This window comes from Nothobranchius furzeri, chromosome 6 (genome assembly GCF_043380555.1).
Source record: "Nothobranchius furzeri strain GRZ-AD chromosome 6, NfurGRZ-RIMD1, whole genome shotgun sequence".
NCBI lineage: Eukaryota > Metazoa > Chordata > Actinopteri > Cyprinodontiformes > Nothobranchiidae > Nothobranchius > Nothobranchius furzeri.
Genome location: NC_091746.1, coordinates 66,641,057 through 66,665,493, shown reverse-complemented (window position 1 = coordinate 66,665,493; position 24,437 = coordinate 66,641,057). Strand labels below are relative to the sequence as shown.

At 42.2% G+C, this 24,437-nt stretch overlaps 1 protein-coding gene across 7 annotated transcripts in view; it reads left to right on the top strand.

Moving 5' to 3' along the window:
- Positions 1-22,830, top strand: part of fcho2 (FCH and mu domain containing endocytic adaptor 2) — a 58,390-nt gene extending 35,560 nt beyond the window's left edge. Inside the window, exons 12-29 of one of the 7 annotated variants that reach the window (XM_054744582.2) lie at positions 372-431; positions 530-703; positions 2,413-2,437; positions 8,798-8,831; positions 8,960-9,045; positions 10,070-10,153; positions 12,162-12,689; positions 13,008-13,123; positions 13,651-13,780; positions 13,906-13,989; positions 15,367-15,426; positions 15,809-15,920; positions 17,514-17,669; positions 18,259-18,391; positions 21,927-22,126; positions 22,203-22,267; positions 22,365-22,529; positions 22,614-22,830. In XM_054744582.2, coding sequence (XP_054600557.2) covers positions 372-431; positions 530-703; positions 2,413-2,437; positions 8,798-8,831; positions 8,960-9,045; positions 10,070-10,153; positions 12,162-12,689; positions 13,008-13,123; positions 13,651-13,780; positions 13,906-13,989; positions 15,367-15,426; positions 15,809-15,920; positions 17,514-17,669; positions 18,259-18,391; positions 21,927-22,126; positions 22,203-22,267; positions 22,365-22,529; positions 22,614-22,636 — 2,235 coding nt within the window. In that variant the 3' untranslated portion in view covers positions 22,637-22,830. Of the gene's footprint in view, positions 1-371; positions 432-527; positions 704-2,412; positions 2,438-8,797; positions 8,832-8,959; positions 9,046-10,069; positions 10,154-12,161; positions 12,690-13,007; positions 13,124-13,650; positions 13,781-13,905; positions 13,990-15,366; positions 15,427-15,808; positions 15,921-17,513; positions 17,670-18,258; positions 18,392-21,926; positions 22,127-22,202; positions 22,268-22,364; positions 22,530-22,613 lie in introns of all 7 variants that reach the window. The other 6 variants (XM_070552459.1, XM_054744584.2, XM_054744583.2 and 3 more) reach the window with 6 other exon arrangements.
- The last annotated feature ends 1,607 nt before the right edge of the window (positions 22,831-24,437 follow it).

Below are 24,437 nucleotides of genomic sequence, written 5' to 3'. Positions count from 1 at the left end.
TGACTGTTGGGTTGATTGGTCTTTCTAAATTGTCCTTAGGTGTGTGTGTGGTTGTTTGTCCTGTGTGTCTCTGTGTTGCCCTGCGATGGACTGGCTCTCTGTCCAGGGTGTACCCCGCCTGATTGCCCATTGACTGCTGGAGATACCCCCCCCCCCCCCCCCCCCAACCCTACATGGACAAGCGGGTTCAGAAAATGGATGGATGTGTTTCCTAAATAATTCAAAATAATGTAGTTGTGCAGATTTGTGAAAACATGGACCTGCTATATTTACTAAGATAATTTCAAACCCCTTTTTTATTACATTTTGTGTGTGTGTGTGTGTGTGTGTGTGTGTGTGTGTGTGTGTGTGTGTGTGTGTGTGTTTTGCAGAATGTGCCTCGGGTTGATGCAGAGGGCTTCTGCATCAGACCAGAAGTGAACGAAAACGATATCCTTTCCTCTGCTCCATTTGGACAACGGTCACGTTTTAGTTCATCCTTCTCTGTTTTAGTTTGTCTCTCCCTTTCCCTTAACATGACCGCTCACATGCCAAAGACAATTCCTTCTACTCCTCCAGTGAGTCGGAGGACGAAGAAGAGCCCAAGAAGTTTCACGTGCAGATCAAACCTGTTCAGCCGAACAACGGCATCCATCAGAACCGAGCCAACATCGACGAGCTCAAGGCGTCCATCGGAAACATCATCCTGTCACCGTCCACCTCGGTATGAAAACTCGATCCGCCTACGGATGAAGAAAGCAGCCGGTCGATGTTCTGTTCTGCCTCTTTAACACTAGAGGGCAACGAGAGGATACCTTAAATCTGTTGAACTAATTCTTTTAAGTAAAGTAGGAGCATTTGTTCAGGTGTACTCTCTAATCCTCGTTAGTTCCTGGTTCTTGTTTTGTTTCTACCAAACCGCTTTAGGGACCACTTTTTATTTTCTGACATGTTTGTTTTTACCACAGACTCACACATTTACTCACAGCAGCCCCCCCATCTTCTTGTCTCCTCCTCCATCATCTCTGAATCTCGACACAAAATAGCTGCAGCCATTAACGTTTTAAACCACGACTGCTTCAGCACCCAGAGTGTGTTTTAGTTGCTGATGCCGTCACCGAGAGCTCGCTGTGGGACTCACCCGCCGCTACACGAAATACTTCCTCTGCTTTTACCACCAGCTTTGTTTGTTTCTCTGTTTACTTTATTTTTTAGGTTTTTGTTTGAACTGTCTTCTTTTAGCTGCAGGTTTTCTGACTACTTTGAGTCTGTTTTTCATATTTGCGTTTTTCCACCAGGAAGAATCAACATTTAGGATAAATCTATGGATGAGGTTTTTTTTTAAAGTAGCCTAAAAGTTTTAAGATATATTTTTATTTTGAACTTTTTCCTCATTCAAGTAAAATCTGCAGTTATAGACTAGCATCAGGTTCTATTTCCTCATCTTTTGCTCCTTTTTTCTAGCCAAGGAGTTTTAAATTAAAGTTGAAACGTTCATCCAAGGTGGCGAGCACCGTCGCTTCATCTGGAGTGAATTATTGAACCCCCCCCAATGCTCATTTTTCTGTCTTTTTCATTTCTTCTCCTGTTCAGTTCTACCTCCATGGTGTTCCCTTTATTGAAAAGGCAATGGAAGTCGTGTGTGTGTGTTTCCGTGTGTGTGTGTGTGGCCAGCGAGGGCCGTAATTGAACCCATTTGCCGCTTAGCGCCTGTGGGACTAAACCCCAGCCTTGCAGCTCTATGGTGGTTAAACGTTTTGCTGTGTTCCTTAAGCCCATTTTGTTTCTTTTTCTCCCCCCCCCCCCCTCCTCCCCCCGCCACCCCTCCTAACCTTTCTCCTTGTAAGAAACGGGTGTTTTATTGAAACTGATGCTCTTACTTTCTCCCTCGAGGGCGTATCTCTCGTATCTTGTGTTTGACGGCGAGACACGGCAGATTTATGATGGAGGAAAATAAAAAGGATCTCGGTGGAGGAAGTGGGTGAAGTGTTGGGGGCACGTTCCTCGTTGTCCCTGACCGATCGTTGGACGGCCTTAGATAAACCGTTCTGTGCTGCAGAATTTTTCACCCTAAGTTTAACGTCTGGTATGTGTGTGAGTCCAGAGTCGTCCTGTGATTTAATGGCTTCAGCTCTGAAGTGGAAACTTCTGTCTGCTGCTGGGAATAAATCAGCACCTAAATACTTTTCCTACAGATTCAGACATTAACTTAAGACTAATTTGAGGATTAAAATTTAAACGATAGACTGTTTAAACATTTCTGGTCCTTAAAATATCGCTTTTATCTTTCAAAACAAAAAACTGATTTTAAAAATGACATTTTCTTCTCTTTTTTTTGTGTGGAAGTAAACAAATCTCTGGCATTAACGCCCAACCTGTGTGTTCTTGCAAATATGCAACGTCCTTATTTAATTTTTCTGTCCTTTTCTTCAGGGACAGATGCGGAGGAACGCGTCCAGTGAGTATTTTTCTAAACTTTTTGGTTCATTGTGTTTTTGTTGGCCCAAGTTTTTGTTTTCTTTGAAGAAATTATTTTTGAAAAGGAAAATACAGAAGCTCAGCCAAAAACAACCTAAACTAAACAAAAAGATGTTTCTTTTGCAGTTTCTTGTACTTTGAGAAGTCAGAAATGTTCTTTTCATGAACTTCTAATGTATTTTTTGCTGTAATTATTCCTTCGTCTAAAAAAATCCCCGTTTTAAAGAAGAATAAGAACCAGCTGCATCACAACGTTTCAGTATTAACATTTCTGAGTGAAAACGCTGTCTCGTCGCAGCACGTCCTGTGTCACGCTTCAACTTCTCATTCCTTTATTCAGAAGAGAAGGCTGAACTGTTCTCATTTTCCATGACTAATGTGTGCGAGTTCTCTCTGATGAAACCCATATACTATGAATTAAGGATTTAAGGAATTAAAAGACCGCCGAGTTAAACTAAACTTTCCAGATTGAGTTGGTAAGTGGGTGGCATGCATGCTCTACAAAAAAACAAGACTTGCAAGATCAGTTCCAGACGAATAATTTGGGTACAGAAGGAGTGAAAGCAGCCAGAAACAGGTATTTTGGCTCTGATCTGTAGCAGTTGTTACCAAAAAGAAAAAGGCTGAAAAAAAAAGCACTAAAAGGGACCAATTAAAACCTGGATTTTATCTGGAGAAATAAAAACTGCCATGACGAGTTGGACTTCTGACTTAAATGTGAATCTGGTAATCATATTTTTTAATGAACGCTAGGATGAGTCAGCCAGAGCTAAATGTTACCGAACGCTCGCTCCAAAACACTTCAGAGACGTCGCAGTTTCAGTTAAAGCCAAACGGCTCTGAATGTGCTTTAATCCTACACTGGTTAACTACAACTGAACACCTCTATGTGTGTAAATGTAATTCATCACAACATAAATACAATTTTTTTTTATTATTTGGTTGTTGAAAACCTGTAAAAGTATATTTTAGATTAATGTTTTGTTTCAAATCTACAATGATGGTTTAACTTGGTAGTAACTGAAATTCTACAAGATTCTTCGACGTGTTATTAGACATACACTCTCAAAGTATCTGAAGCTTAAACATCCCCCGTAGCATAAATCAGACATCTGAGAGGTTAGTCGCAGCTCCAGACATTTATTTAAGTCATTTTGATGTTATTATTGATATTTATGTTAAAATTTAGAATTATTAATCATCTTAATATTATTAAAGTCATTTCAGCTTCAATGTGTCCAAAAATTTGACTTGTTCTGTATCTTTGTCAGTGACAGAGGTTGATTATTTCACTCATAATCTTAAATTTTCTCTGCATTAAGGTGTGCTTTACATCTGTTTTGAATTACATATATATATATATATATATATATATATATATATATATATATATATATATATATATACCGTAAATCCTCTAATACAGGCCCGGGCCTGTATTTGACTAAAGCTCATCAAGCTCCAGGCCTTTATTGGAAGGAGGACCAGTATTAGAGGCAGGCCTCTATTTCTATTTGAGCAAAATGAACTAATGGTTCGCTGGAGTTTTTGACAATTAAAATTGCGCCCACATTTTCAAAGTTAAACACATTTCTTTTAACAACGGTAGTTTCTGCTTCAGCCCTCTCCCCCCTCCCCCTGCGCAGCAGCCGCAAACTCACTGATGTGCCTGCAGCCTCTCAGAGTTCCTGCTGCTCTAAACCTTAAAATAATTATTTCATTTTCTGTTCCTCACTTCTGATTACCTTCAATGGTGTCTGTTTGTTGCAACCACCAGGTACAAAAACTAACTTGTTTTTATTTGACTATTTTTCTGTCCTGTCTGTTTATTATCTTCCTGCATCTCCTCTCAATCCTAAAGAGAAACGGCTACCTGGGTTCATATATATTCACCTTATGAGTTACCTTTGAACTGCAGTTCTAAAAGATCTACTGACCGCAAAAACAGCGGAGTGCGCGCTGCTCGCCGGCTGCATCAGTGATCGGTGCGTCACCGGAGGACAAGGTGATGCGCCCCGCTCCACAGCAGCGAAACGCGTCAGGTGCAAATAAAAGACAGAAAACATGAAAGGAAATGAACCGACATGACATGAACGATTGCGTGTCAGTACCGACGCTCTGGCACAGCACGAAGCACAGCAGGAGCTTGTCACCTGCTGACAGCAGGCTGCTGTCTTTTCCGAGGGCTGCATCTTGCCGATCATTATCACGTGACAGCGACTAGTCGATGACAGGAATAAAAAGTCACTATAGGGCGGTGAAGTCGACTAGTTCATACAACCCCTGCTACTGCTCCCCAGAGTGTTCTGCAGCATAATCAGCACTTCTCTTTGAACTTGATATCAAATTTTCGCCTCCTCTTCGTCTCCGCATGGTAAAAGTTACCCTCGCGGTCTATCACTGGCAAATCAAAAGTGAGATGGATGACACGACCGACCCCGTACTTGCTTGTTACCACATTCCACCCGGCCGCAAAAAAATAACGGCCATTATTCACCTCCGCTGACTCCGACACCGGCCGAAATTGGAGACCCGGCCGTTAATTGAATACAGGCCAATATTAGAGGATTTACGGTGTGTGTATATATATATATATATATATATATATATATATATATATATATATATATATATATGTGTGTGTGTGTGTGTGTGTGTGTGTGTGTGTGTGTGTGTGTGTGTGTTTATATATAGATATAAGGCTGCACAGTGGTGCAGTGGTTAGAGCTGTTGCCTTGCAGCAAGAAGTTCCTGGGTTCGCTTCCCGGCCTGGGATCTTTCTGCATGGAGTTTGCATGTTCTCCCTGTGCATGCGGGGGTTCTCTCCGGGTACTCCGGCTTCCTCCCACATACCAAAAACATGACTGTTGGGTTAAGTGGTCTGTCCAAATTGTCCTTAGGTGTGAGTGTGTGTGTGCATGGTTGTTTGTCCTGTGTGTCTCTGTGTTGCCCTGCGATGGACTGGCTCTCTGTCCAGGGTGTACCTCGCCTGATTGCCCGTTGACCGCTGGAGATAGGCACCAGCCCCCTCCAGGGTATGATGACTACCGATAGGTTTTCTTGTCATTTATTAGTCAAAATCTCCAAGATTTCTAAAACAATCATCTGCCCATCTCCAAGTAAATACCATCCATCCACAGTCCCCCCAGCGCTGCTGTCCCGCCCCCTCCCATACAGGCTCATTTTGTGCATTAGGAAGCTGTAGTCGTGCAGCTACGGCAGAGTTACGCACAAGCACTCCACACCCGCAGATTGTCTCCAAACTCTTTATTCAGTCTTTCGGACGCTCCTCGATCCACAGGCCCAACCTAATTCATGTGGAAAAAGACGCCTCCTCTGTGTCTGCTACCTGTTTATGTTAGAGGAGGAGGACGTCTGATTATTGATGCGCTTCACCTGCTGTTGCACACGCTCCCGCTGTCACGTCTGCTCTCCGGCAGACCCGTGCCCGACGCGCTGCCACAGACTCAGAATCTTTGCGCAAGAGGCACATCGCTGCCTTAAAGCATGCTGAGCACACAGCACCGTCAGCTCAGACAAGAGGAGAGACAAAATGAAGAGGCGAGTTTGACACCATGCACGTTTTCATGGCACGCAGCACCTGTGGATGTGGACTGAAGATGGAATTTTACAGCAGCCCTGATTATAATTCATTTAATTTAATTCTGTTTATTTATATAGCGCCAATTCACAACAAGAGTCATCTCAAGGCACTTCACACAGTACACACTCCAATACAGTTCAGTTCATTAAGCCAATCAGTAAAAAGTTTCATATATAAGGAACCTAGCAGGTTGCATCGAGTCACTGACTAGTGTCGGTGTCTTTACAGCAATCCTTATACTAAGCAAGCATGTAGCGACAGTGGAGAGGAAAACTCCCTTTTAACAGGAAGAAACCTCCAGAGGATCCTGGCTCAGTATAAGCAGCCATCCTCCACGACTCATTTAAATGTCTTGCTAAATGTGTACACCTTCACCTCCGTCTTATGTTGTCTCTGGTTCATAGCCTTTAATCCATGCTATCTACAGTATTAATATTATTGGTGTTGTATAAATAATATTTAGGAAAACGTCCATCCATATTGGCCTAAGTCTGTCTATTTAGTGAACGTGAAAGAGAGAGAGCGGTGTTCATATTGTATTGCAATTACCGGTAGTTGTTGTCGTATCTACATTAGTTTCATGGTGTAATTTCCCATTTAGACCAACATAAATCTTAATCTGCCAGTATGATGGATTTCTGGTTCCAGCTGCTTTTGCTGGGTGAAGATTCTCAACCTGAGGCTCATTTATAGCACAAGAACACCTGAGCAGCCTGGCTATCATCAGCTCAGCTCAGAAGTAAGACAGCATCAGATGAGGTCACCTCATAGATGACTTTGCATTACGATAAAGGATATGTGTTTGCAAAAGGCTTCTTTCATTGTTGAAAGAGGCTCATGTAATCTACGCCTGCTAAGTTGTAAATCTAAATAACTCCAATAATTCAGTCATTTTGCAATGGAGAAGGCCTCAAATCCCCCCTTGAGACAAAATAATCGTAGGCCTCCAGACATTTTCTTCTTCCGGCTCTTGGAGGGTGCAGACGCTTCTTTCCTCTTCTCCATATCTTATCCTCAAGGCCCTTTGTCTGTGTGTGCTGGGTGCACGGCCGCTTCTGCATTTTTTTGGGAAACTGGAAACTGAAATTTACTAAAATAGATCTCGTCAGTTGGTCTCTCAACGAGATTGATAAAACATTTTCAACGATGAGAACGGGAGAAGGGGCTCTCGGATGCCCCTCTGCGACAGACCCAGTTGGACACATCATGGACTCCTGGAAACAGTGGAACTTGATTTGTCTATCTCAGCTGTCTGTGGAGGACTCTCAAGACGTGTGGATATTTGTGGCGTTGGTGTCAGGTTTCCTGCTCATTGGCCTTGGAGGCTACCTGGCTTACCGGAAAATTAACGAGCTGTTGAGGAATATTGGCTTGATCCCGGAGCTCAGAGTTGGATTGCACCGCGCTGTGAATTCACAGACTCACATAATTGTCGAGATGAGTCGTAAGCTTGGAACTTTGGCCGAGATTCATTCTTTGGCACAAAAGATGGATGCCATCAAGGAGAGAGTGGACGAATCAGCACAGATTGGGATAGATTAACGTCCATTATTGGGATTTTGAGAGGTTGAGGACCAACAAACTGTAAGACAGAGAGGAAATTATCTCTGTCTGGCCCCAAAACAGTTTCTAATCGGAATCTGGCGTCCTTGAGCCTGCAAGGCTCCAACGAAAACTCCCCCCTCAGAAGATATGTGTAATGTGTCGTCGCTATGGCAACTCAACTCTGTCTCCTTTCCCAGCCTGGGCGGGACTGCGAGAAGGCCGCTGAAACGTTTCAGGGTCACTGCAACCCTCCAACCCTCAATGCTCCTCCACTATCCACACTGAGGTGACATGCGCTGCTTATCGTGGCTGCAGGAACTGAAGTGGGGATAGTCCCAACCCACCACCCCACCTAGTGGACACTTATGTTGTGCTGTCTGAAGTCTGTTGCATATCTGAGGTGTTTTTTTGCAGAGCAAAGCTGCCCTCCTGGTGGAGGGTAGCTCTGAAGTGCCTTTTTTTCCTTCCACCTGAACCAACCCTCATGTAACCCTCTGATCTCTATTAAGGTAGCGCGACTCAGGGTTGCGAATGACCACAGTCACCAATTCTTGTCATGTGTCTTGCCCATGCATGTCTGATCTCTGAAGTGTGTGTACTGAAACTCTTAATTTCCCTCTGGGATTAATAAAGTATCTTTGATTTGATTCTTTCATTTTTATGAGTGCAGGGTCCGGGGCTTTCTGTTCAGTAAGAATAAATATCTCCCCAGCAGATTTGTGAAAAAACACCAGCGAATCGGGCCAATGTTTTCCGTCATCCCAGAGGTCATATGGGCTTTTAATAACTTTAATTTTGTCTTCCATAAGCTTCTCTCTAAGCCTCCTCCGGTCATTGGATGGTAGAGTATTTAGATATCTGGGATTTTGTACGTAAACTTTCTTAAAAGTGTACGTCGCATATTGATTGCAGGTTGTTTTGTGTTTGTTTATGCCACCCAACATAACCCTTTTTTTATGTTTGTTTCTGTCGGTCTCAAAAGAGAAAACCTATGTAGAAAATACCCTGCAATCATCATAAAAAAACACGTAATTTTCATCAATGATCGATCAATCAAATCGCACACCGTATATATAATCAATAGATGTTTGGATAATTTTGTTTTTGGTTGGGCTTCATGTAATTTTCTCCCATGTATTTATGTTTTCTGTCCTGTCATGAATATAATCCTGATTGTTTTTCTCACTGCAGATGATGAACTAGCAAAATCTAGAGCGCCGTACGAGTGAGTCAAAAATCTGTTTTTCCTTCTTTATAAATAGATACTTCCTTCACTTCAGGATTTGTGAGCTTTGGATTGTCCCTTTGGTTCATTTGAGTCATTAAAGTTTGTTTCTATCACAATTCTGGCAGACTGACGAACAACGACCTCCTGTCTCTGGATCCGTTGAGCCCCGCTTTGCCAGTCGGATCCTCCTCCTCTGTGTCGTCAGCAGCAGGTAAACTCAGAGCCTAAAACGATCGGTGGAGATGTTTCCCCTCGAACGTCTCAATCATCTCTACCTTTTTAAACAGGACCCTCGCCCAAATGTCCACCAGTTAGTTATTTAGGTTGAGCTGTGGTGTTGTTTTAACCAGTTTAAATAAAAAAGTATACGTACAGAACGCTGAAGGAAGTGATTTTTTAAATTTAAACAGCATTTCTGTTTTTTTGCTAAAAACATTTAATCAGATTCTTATTAGAAGAAAGTTCTGATTCTCCTTCAGTCCAGCATTTTAGCTCTGAAATTAACTAAATGTTTTAATCTGGAGACTTTTTTTGTTTCCTGTTTGCATTTTATCCATTTTCTTGTTTAATTCTCAGTTATTATGCATTTTTCCTGGGTTTAAATAGCTGATATAGGTTTTTAAACACATGACATGTATTAGATCATTCATCTGTGCTCGTTTACTTTCAGTTTTATGTAAATGTTCTTGCAGCATCAGCGTTTATTTCTTTAAGCATGTGTTTTTGATACTTATGGCATTAAATGTGTTTTCCATGCACAACCCTGGAGTTTAAACAGAGTGACATTAGCACTGACCCATTACTCAGGTTAAACATAATCCACCGTTAATTGGCACCTTGCTGAGGTCAAGGGGTCGTCTATAAAGCCCATGTTGTCAAACAATGTCTTGTTACTGTCAAAGGTCTCAGCTTAAAAGTCAAAAGAGCATCAAGTGCCCCGGTTCGGATACGGCTGTGAGACGTTTTCAGCCTGTTAAAGAACCGTGGTCATCACATTTGTGTTATTATCTTTATGTTCACAAATGAAATCCTACATTTACTCATTTTGGGAGGTAAACAAATATGTTTCTGCATCCTTTCATTTAAATGACATTGTTGATGTTGATTTAATTTATTTTCATTGTACATTAACTCCAATTTCTGTTTTGTTCATTCATTTATTCCTGCACCACTTTTGAGTTTTAATCACTTGATTTTTTTTTGGGGTTTTCTTATTTTTTTCAACTTCTCATCAGACTTGGCTTCTGTCCTCCTTTCAATCCCTCCATCTCCACCTTTTGTGATGAGTGACTCTGACGTCTTTCTGCCTGAGGCACCAGGTAAAAATGTGTGCCCCCATTTCCAGAGAGGACTTTAAAAATGATCATGAGATCATTAACAACCAGGGTTTCTTCCGGGTTATTCTTGGCCAATGTTTCCTTTATAATTCATACTTTAAGGATACTTTGCAACTTTTTTCCCCCGCAATCCACTGATTTCCCTCTTTCCTATTCATTTTCTCGCTCCCTTTCCTTGCATTACTTTTTAATCACAAATTTTAATTTTTTATTTTTCTCATTTTAAACATGTTTTAGCCATGTTTTTTTAATCGTTTCTATACTTTAATTGCTTTTTTTTGTTTTGTTTGTAAAGCACCTTGTGATTTTTATCTTGAGAGGCGCTATATAAAAGATTGTTTTCTTTCTTTCTTTCTTTCTTCCTTCCTTCCTTCCTTCCTTCCTTCCTTCCTTCCCTCCCTCCCTCCCTCCCTCCCTCCCTCCCACCACCCTCTTTGGCCAGAATACAGCATTTGCAACTTAAGAGTGCCAATCTCGTTCAGGTTCAACTTTATTTATATAGCGCCTTCACATGGCCAAGGGCCAAACTAAGTGCTGTACGCCATCTTAAAGGCAACCATTTAAACATAAACACACAGACTGAAACAAACAGCTTTTAAACCCAATTAAAAACAATCAACAATCTAGCTCAGCTCTCCTAATAAATGATCCGGTCTGTTGGACTAGAAAAAAAGTGGAGCTGACATAGCTGGCGCTGCAGTCTGCTTCCAGCACATTTCCTGCATGTTTTAGATCATGAACACAGCTGATATTTTCAGTTTAGTGATGAATCACTCTTTTAGACACTAACGAAGGCTGAGACATTTCAGCTGTTAGATTAAGGTGGTAAAACGATAAACACACAGCGAGGAGATACTTTTATTTTTTTTGGTTCTACTAAATGGACACTAGGGGGTGCTACAATTTCCTAGTCTCCCTCTAATGATCAAAACCATGCATATCTAAAAAGACAGCCAGCACTTGTATAATGTTAATAATAATTAATGTGTTAAATTTATTTTATGGCCAAGGTGACACCATCAGATGATATCTCTAAACACTAAAATAACAACACCAACCAAAACACTCAAATAACTTCAGTAAACCAAAGGTTGAGGTTATATTAAAAGCCTCGACCAGGTTTACAGAAACATTGTTAGATTGGAGATTCATGCAGTCATTCCAAAACACTAACATTTTTATTAAGTCTTCATTTTTTTGTAATTTAATTGTTTTCTTTATTTTTAACTATTAGCCTCATGAGTGCTATTGATTTCTGCCTCATCCTGTTGTTCTAATCCATCATTAAAGTGACAATGTTTAGTTTTTACCATTAATCTCTGGAAACATACGAATTTTGTTGAAAATGAATTCAATTATTCCCATTTGTTGAAAAATATTGGCGGTTTCGTAACATATAACCGTAAAAATCAGGTCTAAAACACATGGGAGCGGGTTAGTCTCTGGGTGATGCCATGTTAGACGCCATGTTTCCTTCTACAGGAGCCTGTGAGGACAAAATGCATTTACTGATTAGATAACGGTTACATAACTTTGACCATTCATAAATGTTGTTTGACACATTTACATCTTCACTCGTTGCCAGTGATGAAAGGGAGTCTGATATGCTTGACATTTGGCTAGAGGTTGAGCTCCCAGGGATTTTTGACCCTAATTGCCATCCGTTGGTAAGGTCTTGCTCCAACACAAAAATACTGCTTGCTTGCAGTGATTTATGTATGTACTGCCCCGTCACCAGATAAAATACACATCGTCACTTTAAAGAAATCATAAGCTTCTTTTATGATATCCTAATAATAATATTACATTGGTCAAAAAATATGAATTAAAAATAATGTTTTCTCCAAAATCATAAATGTTTGAAGCAGTTTTGATTTTGAGATATAAAAACATAATTATTTTCTGGAATTGCAGGTTTCTTGCTAAACCTCTATCCTGTTGTGTATGTCTTTATTCTTACCGTCTCTGTTAATCACAATGCCTCCTTCAGTCGACTCAGCGCCACAGAGCAGCTGCTGTGCTCCTTTGGCAGAACGCCAGCAATCGAGAGATATCTCTTTCTCCTCGTCCACATCCTCTCCGTGGGATTCACCTGAAAACCCACTCCAACCTCTCAAGCCTGCCATGGCGAGAGCCCAGAGCGCCCCCATCACCCAGCCTACCGAGCCAGTTGACCCCGTCCAAAGCATGGCTGCTGCCGGCCCTCCGAAGAGCGAGGAGGGCGTCTCCTGGTCACAGAGCCAGTGGATTGCTTTTGGTGATAACTTTGCCCCGCCTTGCCGTCGTGGCTCGGGTTCATCCGTGTTGGAGCTCCAGAGGGTTCAGGCAGGCATCAGCAGGTCAAGCCGCTTCCTGTCAGAAGACTCTGCAGACGTCTACAGCAGAGCGACGAGGTGCAGCGAGGACAGCAGCCTCAGTTTCACCGATGTCTTCGCTGATAAGGCTGCAGCTCCATCCAACAAAATGTTCACTGGTAACAATGATCCTGGCTCTCAAGACGCGTGTTATGCTCGAGGGTGTGAGTTCTGTTTACTTGCGTTTGTATGCTTTAATGCTTGAGGTTTTTAATTGTATGATTATTGCTTTCATATAGTTTTATTTTACTAATGCTTGTCTATTTTATTTGTCTTTTTGTTTATATTTCTTTGCGTGGCTTTAAGAGTATCATTTGGAACGTGCTTTACTTTTGCCTCTGTTTTTCTGTTGATGTGTTGAAATGATGCATGACAATTCTGCGTCCAACTGAACAATTCATAAAATACGCTTTTTTATAACTAATTTCCATGGTATTTCACTATTGGTAACCAGCAGGGCCCAACTGTGTTTCTCTGTCTAGTGCCATTATCGAACAGACCCACGACCCCCCTGGCAGCTGGAGCCCTTGTTCCTCCACCACGACCCTCCTCCAGGCCCAAAGTTCCCACCGGAAAACTCACAGGGATCAATGAAATTGTGAGTGAAGTGAAAATGGCTGTTGTTTCAACTTCTGGGAATCAGCAGCAGACGTCTCAGATAGTAGAAGCTAAATATTAGCATTAGCAACTCTACCACACGGCAGAAGCTCCTCCAGGCTTGTGTCTGGAAGAAGACGCTAATACATCCTTAAAGGACTTAAGTACTTCTATCTGCTCTTAAAGAGCCCAAGTCAGAAGTTGATGCCAAAGCTGTTTAAAATGAGCCGTCGTCATCTTTATTTTGCTCTGACACAGTAAAATCCCGCCCACCAAAGTGATAGAGGGCTATGATTGGCCAGCCACAAAACTGGCTGGGCCTGCTGAGGCTCTAATGGAGCGTGGCTAGACCGACCTGCAGAGCAAAATCATTCTGCTCTGCAGGTCGGTCTAGATTTCTAGGCTACTTTAAAAGTACAATAAATAAGAATTTCACACTGAAATAACACAAAACACAGTCATGCCTGATCTTAACATTGAACTGATGTCTATTTGAATACACACTAATATTTTTATTCCCGGACTCAGGTACGACCATTCAGCCCACAGAAAGCAACTAACGCCAGCCCTCCTCCAACTGCACCACTCGCCCGGGCTGAGAGTTCCTCCTCTTTGTCTTCAAATGCGTCACTCAGCGCCGGCAACACTCCCACCGTTGGTAGGAGCTCTTCCTGGTTGTAAAACCCCTTTTTCATAAATAAGTGTATCCTATTTTTCCCTCAATCCCCACATACCTCTGTTTCTGCACCTACTTCCTTCTTTCCTTCACTCCTCTCTACGCAGGACCTGAACACACTTTTGCTTCCCACTTTTGCTTCCTAGAGCCAGAGCTCTTCACCTTCCAACCTCCTTTCCTTCTAGGCCCGAGTGAGTCTCACACTTTGAACATGTTTCTTTGAGAGACTCCTTCCACTTCCACAGTGATTCCTTAATCTTTATGAATGCGTTTTAAGGTTTATCGAGTTTTTGTCACTTGTTCTCAGTACACTATTAATACAAAACTGTCTGTGAAAAACAAACTATTAAAGAAATAGAAAACAATCCAACCAAGACTTGTAGATCAAGCATGTCCAAAGTGGGGTCAGGGGGCCGATTGTGGGCCATGAAGTGATTTTGTGCGGCCTACACAAGCATTTCTAGAATCATGAAATGTCTTTCTTCAATGGGTTATTGGTGTCGATAAATACTTTTTATCTTAAGATTTATACTAATATGACTACTTTGGATCAAATTTGAGCATTGCAAAACAAAAGATAAATAAATCACTATATAATAATTTTTGCGTTTCTTGAATGAAAAGTTTGAGCATCCCTGTTCTAGATCAGGGGTGCCCAAAGGTGGGACCCACTTATCTCCAGAAGTAGAGTGATTTAAATTTTGAAAACTGATGATTTTTAAAGCACGTAAAGTCCAATAAAGAAAGAAGACGTGATGCTTCAAAACATTTCAGCTCAAAACAAGAATGTCTGCCTTCTTTAATAAAAAAAACAACCAACAATAAGCCACTCTATAATATATTTTTATAAATCCGTTGTTCATCTGTCTGTGATTGTAGGCCCTGTCCACACGTAGCCGGGGATCTGCCAAAACGTAGATATTTTTCTACGTTTTGGCCTGTCATCCACATGAAAGCAGAGTTTTTTCACACGAAAACAGATCTTTTTAAAAACTCCGGCCAAAGTGAAGATCTGCGTTTTCTCCGTTTTGGGTGTCTGCGTGTGGACAGACAGAACCGGAGTTTTAAGGTCCACAACGTCATTTTCCGCGACAAAAAAAATGCTGACATCACGTGTGCGACCTGTGTTTACACTAGCCGACAGCATGGATGCCATCAGAGCTGCGCTCGCTTTATCAATTGTCCAAGCGCTTTCTGCTTGTTTGTTTTTGCAAGTGGAATTACTGCTCCTTGCGGAAGACCACAGACGAAGGACGAGGTTAAGAACGGGGGAAGTACTGCCGCCTACAGGTCTGGCATGTCCTTAACAACATATTTATCCGGGTACGTGTGGACAGAGTTTTTTTTTTTAAACGCAGTGGTGTGGATGCAAGTTTTTGGAGGGGCGGATATTCGTTTTTAAAAAAACCCGGCTACGTGTGGACTAGGCCGTAGTCTCTTTGGGGCTCACTTGTCGTCACACGCTTAAAACCGGTTTCCAGTGCTGCCCAGCATCATCTCTCCTCTCACTGTGCTCTCTGGGTTTGTGTCTTCCTCTTTCCTGGTTGTGCCTTTAATGTGGTGTAAAGAGGATGACGTGTTCATAGCGAAGCTGCCCACCTTTGAGAAGCTGTGTGAAACACCAGCAGGTATGAAGTTCACCCTAAAGGAGCCAAATGAAGAAAACCAACAGCAGTAACGGAGACGTTACTTTGCAGCTTCCTGTTGTGTCTGCTCTTCTGCATATGCTGCCTGTTTCTCTGCTTCTACTCCTAACATGAATGATTTGTTTATTTATGCTTTTAGTGTTGGTATAAAGGTTGCTCTAAATGTCAAAATTTGGTTTAATTTGATTAAAACTTCTGTTTTAAATAACAATGTGCTTGTTTGCAGTGTTAAAAATGCTGACCTGATGAAATGCAATAATGATTAAACCCAGTCTCTGAATAGTTTAAACTCTCTCTGGTTTTGCTCATTTTGAACTGCAGCCGAGTCCACAGACCCTTCACGTTGTGCCTTTTTCTTTCTCAGGAACGTCTCGCGGTCCCAGTCCTGTGACCTTGGCATCCCAGGATGCTTTGCCCATTGCCGTTGCCTTCACAGAGTCGGTTAATGCATACTTCAAAGGAGCCGATCCCACAAAGTGAGTCTCACATGACCTCCTGCTGCTCAAATACCTCAACACGGACTTGCACGTTGTCTTTATAGCTGAACCACATTATCTGAGTTCTGCAGTTCAAAGTTGAATACCGCTCGTTTTCTAGCCCGTTGCGCCCTACAGCTGTCATCTTCCTCTCTCTGCTCAAATGTGGAATGTTTTGCTGGAGTATGACACCATTCTTTCAGGATAGATAACCCACACGAGGCAGATTATAGTCCGAGGCAGAGAAAAACACAGTCTTTTATTGGTTAACTGCTGTTAAATTGCTGCTGCGCAAAGGCTTATTTTTCCAAGGGATTAGCAAATGGAACATTTCATAAGCAATGCAGCAGAGACACGGCGCAAAGTTGAGACCCACTGTGGTCCTCCACCACCACCACAGACGAGAGCAGGCCCACTACTGATGACGGACTACTTTCAGCCACCAAATTACTTAGAAACTGGATCTACGTTGCACAACTAAAGCAGAATATTACAAGCTAGACTCTAAGGTTAACTTAAAGACTAGGATACAGCTGAAGTTGGGAGTTTTCTGTGTTAAACTAGATATAGTGTGTTTGTTATAGAGAATTGTTGTGTTGGGATCTATAGAAGCAGTAAAAAGTGGGGCTGGGCAATAAATAAAAAAAATGAATGTTTATTGAAATTTCTGGCTCTTACCGATATCGTTTTTCCCATGTCAGTAAATTCAGTAATAAAAAAAATGAAAATATGTGTGCAGGTTGGCGACATTCATGTCCCTTTATGAAGCTGTACCACCTCTAGTCACGGAAAAACATCACTCAACATAATACACGTGACAGCTCCATCTTTTGTTTCTGCACATACGTGTAGTTATCGTCCAGTTATCGATATCGAGGTGAAGTCCTCAATATATTGTGATATTGGTTTTAAGCCAACACACAGGCAGAGAGTCTTGGGCCTAACAAAAAGCCAACCCCAGCCCTCCGCCTCTCACCCGGAGCAACTCCAGCAAAGTAGAGTGTCCAACCCCTCTCAAGGACTCGGGTTCCAGAGCCAATGCTATGTGTCGAGGTGAGTCCGACTATATCTAGCCGGTACTGCTCAACCTCTGCCACAAGCTCCTGCTCCTTCCCCGCCAGCGACGTTCCATGTCCCAAAAGCCAGTTTTCTTGTCCGGGGATCGGGCCGCCAAGGCTCCCGCTTCGGTCTGCCACCCGATCCACATTGCACCGGACCCTTCATGTTCCTCCTGCGGGTGGTGGGTCCACAGTTGGATGAGCCCATGTATCCGGTTCGGGCTGGGCCCAGCCGGGCCCCATGGGTCAAAGCCCGGCCACCAGGCGCTCGCTCACGGGCCCCAACCCCAGGCCTGGCTCCAGGGTGGGACCCCTGTAACCATCCGGGCCGGGTACTCTGACTCTTTGACTTTACCTCCATGACAGATCTTGTGAACCGTTCTTTACATCACACCTAAAGCAGTGATTGTAAGAAATTTTACATCACATGTTGTCTTTTGCTTCTTCAGTTTTTTCATCACGTTTTTTGTTATTAACCTGCAGCTTTATGGCAGATAATAAAAATAAATGAACTCTGATCCGACGCACTCCACAGGTGCATTGTGAAGATCACAGGAGACATGACGTTGTCGTTCCCTATGGGCATCATCAAGGTGTTCACCACCAACCCATCTCCAGCCACCCTGACCTTCAAACTGAAGAACACCAGCAGGCTGGAGCAGATCTTACCCAACCAGCAGCTTTTATTCAGGTGAGGAGACAGGAGCTGTGGTTCAGTGGAAGAATGATTTGGACTCAGACGTGAGAGCAAAAATCCAGAAAATGTAGTCTGCACCAGCAACAGGAAATTCAATTAGCAATCCGACATTAAGCTATCATTAAGCTGTCGGAGAAGTATTTTCCTCCAGACGTCCACAGACAGGTTCTCTTCCAAAAGACCCCCTGAAACACTTCATTTAACATCTGCTTCATTCAGCACTTTGTCCTTTAAACAATTTTCTCTGTTTCTCACCTCATTAGTTCAAGCAGTGGTACTGCAGACCACCATCTCCTGTTCTTTCAGTACGGAAATGAGAGTGTTGGATTTGTTTTAAATGAGATTTTTCTCCAAAAGAAAAAAAAACTTTTTAATTTTTATTTTATTTTATGATTTTCACTCCGGTTCCTTTCTGTTATCCCGACACCGCATAGCTGAGCTAATCGAATCAGCCCAATGATTTAGTAGCTGGTTAAATTTAACAGGGTCATTTTTTCCAAGCTATTGGAGCTTTACACACAAAGCCAAGAAGAGCGATGAATAATGAGTCCGTGATTATTCTGTGTGTGTGTATTGTGTCTAGTGATTCATCCCAAAGCGACTCAAACTCCAAGGACTTCTGGTTCAACATGCAAGCTCTGACGTCCTACCTCAGAAAAGCCTCTGAACAGAATCCTTCAGCTTCCTACTATAACGTAGACATCCTCAAATACCAGGTATGCATCCAAATGAAGCTGTTTAATGGGAGCGCTGTAATGGCTGCATGCCCACAGTAAAACCGTTTCTTTGGAATGATGTACTGAAACCACATTTCATTGTATCAGGACGCTGGTTCAGTAGCAAATGAAGCTATCCTACCTTATTTAGAGGAATATTTAGCTAAGGCACATCTCCTGACCCCTCAGTGTGAGGCTGGGTGAGAAACTGTGTTAAAGGCACACTATGCAACTTTTTAAAAACTCTTTACAGGGTTAATAAAAGGTCACTCAGACCCCTCTGCCCTCTGTTGCCAGAATATTACGCTTGCAAATTCAGAGTGGTGGCCTGCCAACTGTGGAAAACAATGTTTGCTGACATCCCTGGTGCTGCAGTCTGCTTCCAGCACGTTTCCTGCATCCTTTAGATCATGAGCACAGCTGATTTGCTTAATTTAGTGATGAATCACTCCTGTAGACACTAATGAAGGCTGGGGAGATGTTTCAGCTGTTAGGTTAACGCTCAGCGAGGAGATAACAGGGTATCCGCGGGTCCTTAAAAAGTCTTAAAAAGTCTTAAATTAGCTTTTCCTAATTTAAGGCCTTAAAAGTCCTTAAAAATGACAAATAATCCTTAAATCCAGTTTCCAAAGGTCTTAAATGACCAAAGACCCAATAAACAAGATTCTTTTATTTCTATAAAAATTTCGTGAATTTCTGGTCAGTGTTCAGCATTTTTTGTGTATGATGTTGACGTAAGCGGAACTGTACGCAGTCAGTTGGTTGTGAAAGGGGGCTATTTTTTTAGATGAGCACATTAGCTGGTTAAGCTAGTGGGAGCTTGCGCCATGGGGAAGGGCAAGTTTAATGGTAACTGGATGGCTAATCCCACGTTCGCGACGTGGTTAGCACCGGTTCCAGGCAAAAGCTAGAAATTATCGCTTAAATTTAATTTTTAAAATAGCTTAAATTTGGTCAAAGTGGCCTTAGAAAAGGTCTTAAAAGTCTTAAATTTGGGTCCCTTAAATCTGCAGATACCCTGGATAAGGTTTCTTTTGGTTCTACTAAATGGAAACAAGGGGGTGCTAAAAGCAAGCCGAAATTTCCAAGTGTGCCTTTAACACAAGGACAGAGGAGTGAAAGTATTAGTGTGTTGTTATATTTTCACACACATCAGTAACATTTGTATTGGAGTCTGTTTGAACCTCCTGCTTCCTGCGTCGACTGTCTTGGTTTGTAATTTTCTCTCAATAATTGAAAATGACAACAATGCAGAAGTTTGTATTTTGACCAAAGTATTTAGATTCTACACAACTACAAGTAAAACAACTACATTCACGCAAGATAAAGGAGGGTTCACTTTACAGATTGGAGGTTGTTTTCTTTTGCGTTTGCAACAGTATTTTTCCTTTAGTTTTCCGTTCTAAGCACCGTTTTCTTGCTGAATGATACTTTTTATGTTTATTTGGTTCATAGGGACAATTTCTACCACTGAAGCCCACACCAAGGTGCTTCTTCTTCTGTAGTGAAGCTTAATGGAGGGCAGAAATTCTATTTTTATTTTGGTTCTAGCTTTTTCTCAAACGAAAATCCTTCCATCACAAGCAGGGGAGTTTTGCAGCTAACAGTAAATATCTGATGGTTTAGGGTCACAAACGTTCACACAGCTTAAAAATCTCTGAGATTCCAGAAAAGTCTAGTTTTTGTGAGTGTTGTATAATTTATCTGGAGTCCAGTGAGAGCTCAGAGTAATTCAAAGTAAGCACTTTAAAGTGTTTAAACAGTAGATAGAAGCAGTTGACAGTGAAACAAGAAAGGAAAAAGAAGTTTCATACCACTCCTGTTAAGTTAAAGTTAAAAGTTAAAGTCCCATTAGTTGTCACACACACACTGATGTGTGTGCAAAATTTGGTCTCCGCATTTGACCCATGCCCTGGGGGAGCGGTGAGCTTCAGACAGCCACGCTTGGGAACCATTTGGTGGTTTAAACCCCCAGTCCAACCCCGTAATGCTGAGTGTCAAGCAGGGAGGCATTGGGTCCCATTTTTTTCTAAGTCTTTGGTACGACCCGACCAGGAATTGAACCTTGATCTCCCAGTCTCAGGGCGGACACTCTACCACTAGGCCACTGAGCTGGTAGGTAACGTTCAGTTATTCTAGCTGCTACAGTACGAAAATATAAATATCAAACTTATAATTAGAGATCTCGATTGAAACCCACCAAATGTTTTAAATGTATTTGATATGCAGACTTCTACAGAGCAGGGTAACGTGTGTTTTTCCCATCAGCCTGAAAACGCTGCCTCTTCACAGGGCAGGGATTTAAATCTTGGTTTATGATTCGTCATCCGGTTCGACCACAGAAAGACTCCAGTTGGCACGCGACTTTACAGACAACTACAAACCACCTTATCACCACATTTCACAAGTGGGACGTTAGGATACGTCTCAAAGCTGAAAGAGTCTGTAGATCTGCAAAGTCTATGTTACATTTTGACTAGTGACTCGGACCTGCCCATCCTACCTGGAGCCTTGTAGAGTCTCATATGACAGGAAGGGATTTTTAAAGTGTGACCTTTGTTCAGACGTGAGTCCCTTAAAGAGCAAGTTCACTGAGCAACAGTTTTTACTTGTTAGTTTTTAAATATGATCGGTCATGCAGGCTGAACGAGACAATAGTCGTCTACCCTTAATTCCTTTATTAGCTTCTGACAGAAAATAGACAGGGAAATGCTCTGATTACACTGAAACATTAACATTCATGGAGTCACCCATCTTGGCTCGCAGCGGGGAAGGCTGTTGTTGTTTAGAGTCCAGGAAACGGCAGACAATGTCACAGCTAGTAGAAGGTAACCGTTAGCATTAGCAACTCTACAACATGGCTGAGCTCCTTCAGGCTTGTGTTATTAGTGGATATTAAAAAAAGATCAACGTTGCAGAGCAAACGGAGTCAGTGCTTGAGTCGCGTTGCTGTTATCCAATCAGAGGCGAGATGTCCAAATATCAGGAAGTAAATCCTACCGGGTTCTGCACCCCTCACCTCTAGCTTACTTGTAGTTCCTGAAACAGGAGTGCCAGAGCTTGGTCCTGCAGAGACTGACTAACGAGGCGTTCATTTATACTCGAGACAAATGCCAACTGTAAAGTCGCGTGCCAACTGGGCAGCAGTAGCTCAACAGGTTGAGCGGGTTGTCCAGTAATCGGAAGGTTGCAGGTTCGATCCCGGCTCCGGACAGAGAATTCTGCTGTTGTGTCCTTGGGCAAGACACTTAACCCCCCTTGCCTGCTGGTGGTGGTCGGAGGGACCGGTGGCGCCTGTGCTTGGCAGCCTCGCCTCTGTCAGTGCGCCCTAGGGCAGCTGTGGCTACATCGTAGCTCATCACCATCAGTGTGTGAATGTGTGCGTGAATGGATGAATGATACACTGTAGTGTAAAGCGCTTTGGAGTCCTTACTCTGAGAGGCGCTATACAAGTGCGGGTCATTTATCATTTGTCATTCATTCATGTGTTGAAAAAACGAGTGAACTTGGTCTTTAACGCCGCTGCCGTGTTCAGGTGCAGTCTGATGGGATCCACTCAACTCCCCTCAACCTGGCTGTTTACTGGAAGTGTTTATCAAGCACCACAGAGCTGCGGGTGGACTACAGCTACAACCCCGAGTCCATGGCCTCACCCGGCCCACTCTCCAACGTGCAGGTGCTAGTGCACGTCGACGGAGGAGTCACCAACATGCACTCTCTGCCTAACTCCATATGGTAAGAGACGTTGCAGCAACAGCAGAATTAGTCACCCACTTTTAGCTCACAGTGTTATTTTATCATCTCGTTTTAGGAATTTGGAGCAGAATAAGTGTCTCTGGAAACTGAGCGACATCTCGGAAAAATCTGAAAATGAAGGTGAGGATTTATTTATTTTAAAATGTTTATAAAAGTCTCTTTTCATTGGAGGTTTTCGTGAAGCGAAGAATCCAGCCTAACTGTGTTTTGACTCCAGGTGCTGGCTCGCTGAGGGCCAAGTTCGACGTCTCAGACGGCCCGTCGAGCCCGTCCACGCTGGCGGTGCAGTTCATGAATGATGGCAGCACCTTGTCGGGAGTGGACATGGAGCTGCAGGGATCCGGATACAGACTTTCTCTCAACAAGAAGCGATTTGCCACAGGTATCTTAACAGTCCGTACGTCGTCTCTGCAGATGTGTTTTCGTCATCCGCAGCTCTAATTGCTAAACTCTCTGGTGTCTCCAGGACGCTACATGGCAGACTGCTGAGGTGATCCACCCCCATTATTTCCCATCAAAGAAAAAATCCCGCTCGGCACAAAGCTTTGGAAACGCCGCGAAGCCTCCGGGATCCATCGGAGCCACCGTCTGCCTCGGTTTGACCCGGGGAGTAGCACGGCTCTCACTACAGTAACACAGCACTGAGTTCTGAACACTGTTAAAAAATAAAACTAAGATGAGCTTTCAGAGAAAAAAATAAGTGTAGATATGAAGTCTTATGATGCTTTCTGATCAATTCATCGTTGTACAGTCAGAGATTATTGATTAGCCATAAATTTATATTGTATTTGAAATCATAAAAAAGAAGAAAAAAATGCACTAACACCTTTCAGAAGCTCTTTTTCTCTCGTGTTTATGTCTAACAGCCTAAGCAGAATACAAAGCCGTCTCTGGGTGGACAAAAAGAAAATCTATCTACTTTCTTTCCTCTAAACTGTAAAAGGATGTCAGAATCTTCTGTTTAATCGGCTCCGACTCAACTCGTGAATCAGCCTCCTTTATGGTTGTTTGTCTTTTTGTGATCTGGGAAGCAATGAAAGTAGAATCCGTCTTTAACGCTGCTCTCACACTCACGGCACAAGCTCCATCTTGTTAAAGCGCTCGTAAAAATACAAAAAAGCTGACCTGAGTGCCTCCTCTTGTAACTGTGGAACAAACTCCAAAAGGAAAGTTTAGAAATGCAGAAACCGTGCTTTCAGACTGGAGTCCTCTCACCCATCACCTCTAGTGGGGCTCACAGTGCTTTCATAGGTTACTTCTACCGTTCTGACTTTTTAACCAAAACTTTGAATGTAAAACATTTTGTCAAAAATACTGCAAGAAGAAGAAATGGAGGCATCACGACAAGATCACTTGTATTTCCGTGCGATGTTGATGAGAAACGTGCCTAAATTTAATCTTTTCTCTGTTTTTTAAAACTTGTATCCAGCTGCACAGTTAACAGGACGAGCACCTACCGTTGTCCGATTTTACTCCCATTTAGACGTTAAAGGGAAAATGTCTGTCTTCCAGAAACAAATGAGTCTTCTTTGCATTTATTTTTATTTTTTGACCGAGTTCCTTGTTTTTTTATTTTGTTTGATGTCTGTCATTTTCCTGCTGTCACCATGTTTCAGGCGGTGTTACAGTTTCACCGTAAGGCCAAATTACTGATTCAAATGCCTTATTGTGGCTCCTCAGCACTGAGTAATCCAGTGTTGACTTTGGAGGGCTTTTACTCACCTGTCCTGCCTCTCACCCAGTGCATTCTGGGACAGCCTTCACACTTTCAGCAACAAAAAAGCAGCTAAAGTAGCCATGTTTGACTCTTGGTGCTTTGATATTCTCGTTTCTAATCAAGGGCTCCTGATTCAGAGGCTGTTTTTTTTTTACTATTGTGGGAAATTTTTATTCCATTGATTAAATTCATGTGATCGTCTTGAATTTGGTTGATTAGTAAAGTTTTTGTACGTTCTGGCCTAATAATGTCCCAGATTAAAAAGGTTTGTGTTCATTAGGCCAATTTTATGTCCTCGTAGCTAAATAACAAAATATCAGGACATTTTAGTTCTAACTGATTTATGTGTAATTTAAAATTTGCCAGCTGTCTAAATTTTAAGCTAGAAGAAATATGTTTTTAATATTTGATGTGATTCCCTTTTATAAAAAAACCTTTATATTATTTTATCTGCAAACACCTAAAGTCCTAAAAGGAAACAGTCTTTGATTTTATTAATTGTATTTCTGTTTTTCTGAAATTTTTAAGATAGTTGATAAAGTTTTTTCAAGAAATTCAGAATTTGTAGTTTGT